The sequence below is a fragment of the Salvelinus fontinalis genome, chromosome 10 (genome assembly GCF_029448725.1).
Source record: "Salvelinus fontinalis isolate EN_2023a chromosome 10, ASM2944872v1, whole genome shotgun sequence".
In the NCBI taxonomy this organism is placed as follows: domain Eukaryota; kingdom Metazoa; phylum Chordata; class Actinopteri; order Salmoniformes; family Salmonidae; genus Salvelinus; species Salvelinus fontinalis.
In genome coordinates, this window is record NC_074674.1 from 24,859,335 (window position 1) to 24,865,591 (window position 6,257).

The 6,257-nt window shown below is 42.5% G+C and overlaps 1 protein-coding gene across 1 annotated transcript; it reads left to right on the forward strand.

Annotated features, from left to right (window-relative positions):
- Positions 1-477: 477 nt before the first annotated feature.
- Positions 478-5,898, forward strand: LOC129863859 (chloride intracellular channel protein 4-like). The gene is made up of 6 exons (XM_055936198.1): positions 478-937; positions 3,282-3,391; positions 3,645-3,770; positions 4,108-4,214; positions 4,320-4,495; positions 4,868-5,898. Exons 1-6 carry the CDS (start codon positions 902-904, stop codon positions 5,030-5,032), a joined length of 720 nt encoding a protein of 239 aa, XP_055792173.1. The 5' UTR covers positions 478-901; the 3' UTR covers positions 5,033-5,898.
- Positions 5,899-6,257: the final 359 nt, after the last annotated feature.

The following is a 6,257-nucleotide window of genomic DNA, read 5'->3' on the forward strand; positions in this document are numbered from 1 at the left end:
TGTGTCTCTAATATGGTCATACATTTGGCAGGAAGTTAGGAAGTGCAGCTTAGTTTCCACCTCATTTTGTTGGCAGTGTGCACATAGCCTGTCTTCTCTTGAGAGCCAGGCTATGCTCACTGACTCTGTACATAGTCAAAGACTTCCTTAATTTTGGGTCAGTCACAGTGGTCAGGTATTCTGTCACTTTGTATTCAAATTCTTTGTGGGTCTGTGTAATCTCTCTCTCTTTCTCTCTGTCTCTCTGTCTCTCTCTCTGTGTCTCTCTGTCTCTGTCTCTCTGCCCTTAACTCAACTCTCTTTGTCATCTTTTAGAGTGTTCAAATGAATGACGAGGTCTTCAGCCGGTCATAAATGCCGCTCAAAGAGAGAAAGTGGGCTTAATGTGTCCACCAAAAACACTGCAAAATGTATAACTGGGTAAGGTACGCAGGAAGGTGGGGGAGAGGGGGTGGGAGAGGAAGAGAGCCACACTGACATTACATTGTTTGGAGGCCTGTGGGAGAGTGAGAATAGGTGGGGTGATCTCACTTTACTGGTCTGACTGGTAGGTCTGGTGGGGGCGTTTTCTTCAGAGACAGATGACGGGTGCGGTGAGAGACACCGAAACAGATAGAGGCGACAGAGAGGTACTAAAGAGAGGGAGAGAGGGAGGAATAGAGGATTGGTTCTAACAAACCAGTGTTGTTGCTTCCTGTGGAGGAGCTGACCATCTTTTATCATAACAGCAAATCTGACCTTTATCACTAAGAGAACCATTTGGATCCTCTGACCTTCGGTGACCTACGGTGATTTAGCCGTGTGTGTATGCATGTATGTGTGGATTGGGATGACACTGACAGCTCTCGCTTCTCTGAGAACCAACATTAACTAGTTGCTAAGCTCGAAGGAATTGAGAGAGATGGCGGAGGTCCCCAAGATTGAACTTTTCATCAAGGTAAAAGTTAGAATCCTAACCTGCCTCCAATGGAGACTGTATTACTGTGTTTTGAACTTTAGTCCTGTTTTATAACAACAGGGGTACATTATAGTTCCACCATCTTGGAATGGGAGACAGCATACAGCAAGGACTTAGACTTTCAGGATATAGATGAACGTTGACCCATTTTGCATGCCCCACCCTATCATGAGAAAAAGAGAAGGTTTAGTTTGATATCATTGGAAAGCTTAAAAACAGGGTTGTCAAACTATTTTATCATATATTTGTAAAATAAATTATACTTTTTAAAACTTTAACATCAATGATCTAAAAATGTGTAAACTTAGATTTTTTTCATGTTCATTTACAGTACCCGTCAAAAGTTTGGACATACCTACTCATTCAAGGGTTTTTCTTTATTTTGCTATTTTCTACATTGTAGAACAATAGTGAAGACATCACAACTATGAAATAACACATATGGAATCACATAGTAACCAAAAAAGTGTTAATCAAATCAAAATGTATTTTATATTTGAGACTCTTCAAAGTTGCCACCCTTTTCCTTGATGACAGCTTTGCACACTCTTGGCATTCTCTCTACCAGCTTCACGAGGTAGTCACCTGGAATGCATTTCAATTAAGAGGTAAGCCTTGTTAAAAGTTATTTTGTGGAATTTCTTTCCTTCTTAATGTGTTTGAGCCAATCAGTTGTGTTGTGACAAGGTAGGGGTGGGTATGCAGAAGATAGCCCTATTTGGTAAAAGACCAAGTCCATATTATGGCAAGAACAGTTCAAATAAGCAAAGAGAAACGACAGTTCATCATTACTTTAAGACATGAAGGTCAGTCAATGCGGAACATTTCAAGAACTTTGAAAGTTTCTTCAATTGCAATCGCATCATCAAGCGCTATGATGAAACTGGCTCTCAATGAGGGCTGCCACAGGAAAGGAAGACCCAGAGTTACCTCTGCTGCAGTGGATAAGTTCATTAGAGTTAACTGCACCTCAGATTGCAGCCCACAAAAATGCTTCACTGTGTTCAAATAACAGACACATTTCAACATTAACTGTTCAGAGGAGACTGCGTGAATCAGGCCTTCATGGTCGAATTGCTGCAAAGAACCATTACTAAAGGACACCAATAAGAAGAAGAGACTTGCTTGGGCCAAGAAACACGAGCAATGGATATTAGACCGGTGGAAATCTGTCCTTTGGTCTGATGAGTCCAAATTGGAGAATTTTAGTTCCAACCGCCGTGTCTTTGTGAGATGGAGAGTAGGTGAACGGATGATCTCTGCATGTGTGGTTCCCACTGTGAAGCATGGAGGAGGAGGTGTGATGGTGTGGGGGTGCTTTGCTGGTGACACGGTCAGTGATTTATTTAGAATTCAAGTCACACTTAACCAGCATGGCTACCATAGCACTCTGCAGTGATACACCATCATATCTGGTTTGTGCTTAGTGGGATTAGCATTTGTTTTTCAACAGGACAATGACCCAAAACACACCTCCAGGCTGTGTAAGGGCTATTTGACCATGGAGAGTGATGGAGTGCTGCATCAGATGACCTAGCCTCCACAATCCCCCGACCTTAACCCAATTGAGATGGAATATGTGGGAACTCCTCCAAGACTGTTGGAAAAGCATTCCTCATGAAGCTGGTTGAGAGAATGCCAAGAGTGTGCAAAGCTGTCATCAAGGCAAAGGGTGGCTACTTTGAAGAATTTAAAATATGAAATACATATAGATTTGTTTAACACTTTTTTGTTTACTACATGATTCCATGTGTGCTATTTCAAAGTTCCGATGTCTTCACTATTATTCTACAATGTAGAAAATAGTAAAATAAAGAAAAACTCTTGAATGACTAGGTGTGTCCAAACTTTTGACTGGTACTGTATGTATGGAAGGTTTTGTTCAAATCAAAAGGGTGCAGTCAGAAAGTGATTAAAATGATATGGAATGACCCTGAAGCAATGTAACCTCTTCATAAAAGCTGTTGTTTACATAAATCCTGTACAGTTACAGCGTATAGGTGTGTTTTCTGTTTGAAGACAGGTCAGGTGAACAGAAACTGAAAAAGAGGATTGTCCAGTTTGGAGGCTTTCTGCTTGTCTTTATCCCCTGCTGCTGAAAATGCCTTCACTTCCTCACAGTCCAATGACTCAACTATCTTGATTTGCAAAGTGTTGTAAAAAGTGCTATATAAATAAAACGGTGACACTTTACATTAGTGTCCTTACTACAGCGGAATAGCGTAAGGAAGTATAGTGTAACAAGTACAGCATTAAATCTGTCTTTGTTACACTGTACCTACAATATGAAAAAGTCCTTCTCGAATACCCCTCCACCCGTCAGGCCAGTGATGATGGGGAGAGCGTGGGGAACTGTCCCTTTTGTCAGCGACTCTTTATGATCCTCTGGCTGAAGGGGGCCAACTTCACTCTCACCACAGTGGACATGAAGAGGTATGTATATGGCTATTCACCCTCACACATATACACTCTCCACAATACACCTAAAGCAACCGTTCCCTACATCCAAGCCACGCCTGAATCGAAGTGCTTGTCCAAACATGCCCATGCATCCTCCAAAGTCATTTGCCACTACTTATGAACTGCTAATGATGACAGAACGACTAGAGGATTGTGTGTAATAGATGAAGTGTGCAGTTGAGTGACTTTCTCCCTCATGTGTTTCATCTGGTCCTCTGGTTGTCAGGGCTCCAGAGGTGCTGAAGGACCTGGCCCCAGGTTCTCAGCCCCCATTCCTCATCTTCGGGGAGGAGGTGCGCACTGACACCAACAAGATTGAGGAGTTTCTAGAGGAGGCCCTGGCTCCTCCATCGTGAGTGTGTGATGAACATAAACAGGCATAAATGCACGGAAACACACACACACACACACACACACACACATACACACATACACACACACACACAGACACACACAGACACACACACACACACACTCACACACACACACACACACACACACACACACACACACACACACACACAGACACAGACACAGACACAGACACACAGACACAGACACACACACGGAGACAGGTAATGAATAAATACATGTTTATTCCAGGTGAATTAACCTCTTTGCAGTCAAATGTATCCTCCACTGGTTTCACTGATCCAGAAAGCTGAGAGCTAATGGCAATGCCTTTCCAGGTACCCCAAGCTCTGTTGTCGCTACAAGGAGTCCAACGGTGCTGGAGATGACATCTTCCACAAGTTCTCTGCATACATCAAGAACCCTAACCCTGGCCTCAATGATAGTAAGAGTCCCTCCTTGTTTAGAAATCGCTGAGTCATTGAAACAGTATGTCCTGTATTAAAATGAGCCTTGTTCCAGCTTCTGATGAGGCTTTGCTCTTTTTCAGTGCTGGAGAAGAAGTTTCTGAAGAGCCTGATGAAGTTGGATCAGTACCTACTGACGCCACTCCCACATGAGCTGGACCAGAACCCAGACGCCCGCCAGTACTCACGGCACTATCTGGATGGGAACTCCCTCAGTCTAGCTGACTGCAACCTGCTTCCCAAGCTCAACATAGTCAAGGTTATCAGATCAAGCATTCCAGGAACTCATAGACCACATCGCCTTTGCCTATGTCATCTATTGTCCTTTCATTTATTCTGTTCCTCTCTGTTGGAACCATCTCAATCTCTATCAGGAAATGCAAAGGCTTATTCACGGTATTTATAGGTGTACTCAGGGGTGTCGCTATGGTAGCATGGAACTGTAATGATCAAATACGGACAAAATGGGTAGTCTGGAAGATCAAACAATGGTTCAAACAATGGGAATAGTGCATGGTCTTTTATTGGTCTGTATGACTACAAGTACCACTGGCACCACTGTGCTAATAGTAAACAGATGAAACATTGCTCAGTGTGGTTCAGTGTGTGTCCTCCCTCTTGCTCCCCACAGGTGGTGTGTAAGAAGTACCGTGACTTTGAGATCCCTGTGGCTCTGACTGGTCTGACCCGCTACCTGACCAAGGCCAACCAGCAGGACGAGTTCCGATATACCTGTCCCAAGGACTCCGAGATCCTACTGGCCTACCACTCAGTGGCCAAATACCTCAACAAGTAGATCGGCAGAGAAGAAGGGGGAAAGAGGGGTGCAAGGAGAGAGAATATAGAGAGGGGTGGGGGTGGGAGGGAAGACAGGGTAAAAGAGGAGCTGAAAAAGATATGTTTAGAAAAGAGAAGAAATGTAAAAAAAAAAAAGGGAAAAGAGGGCTATGAAGAGAACAATACGCCTGCTGCCCGTGCTGCAGAATGAGGCCTGTCTGTCTTCTTTCAATAACATATTGATTTATAAAAAGCAGTGCGTGCAGGGTGAAAGTCTACTTATACTGTACATGTACTATTACAATGTGTAATATATCAATAATATATGCCTTTTCGCCGAAGCGTTTATCCAAAGCGACTTACAGTCTTGCGTGCATCATTTCTTTTTATATGGGTGGTCCCAGGACTCCCTATGGTGTTGCAAGCACCATGCTCTACCAACTGAGCTAGGGAGGACCATGTGCGTACAATACAATTGTGTGCTGCCTGTTTAGTTTATGTAGATATTTGCATTCTCTGAGTTATGGTCAACAGTTCAAATGTTATGTTTAATAACCTGTCAATGTATTTTATGCTCGCTTTAAAAACCCAGCAATGTTCATACTTTGTCTAGCAATTGCAATGATCTGTATTTTCTACCCGTGAGAGACAAAGACACGGCACTATGTCACATGCCAGGTCAACAAAGATAAATGTGGTGCAGTTGTGTGTGGGTTGATAGGTTTTGCATTTATTGAAATGTTCTACGTTGAAATTACTGTCACCTCTCGTAGGCCCAGAGCAATATTAGTCTGAGTAGACATCATTTTAATTGGTTTATTTAAAAGTGTTTGGATTGCCAGAGGGAAACAGTACAAATCTAATAAAGTTCACGAAACTGCCTCATTTCATGAAAATTATTGATCAAATGGATGCCTTTTAATTGCTGTGGGGTTAATCATAACATGTGATCATTCTAATTCTATAGGTGGAATGCACCATTACATCACAAATACATTGTTTTGTTTTTGTTGTTGATATTGGTTTTGGTTCAAACAGAATATAAGTCCATAGATATATTATATATGATACAGTCAGTCAGTTCACTGGCAGAAACACTGAATGTATCTCTTGTCTTTGATAAGAGAATCAATTCTATCAAGGAAGGAGATTCCAGAGAGAGGAGAAACAGATGGAGAGGGTTAAGAAGGAAAAACATAGATTGCCAATACCAAACCAGTCAGCGATAAAGACGGAGATGAGGA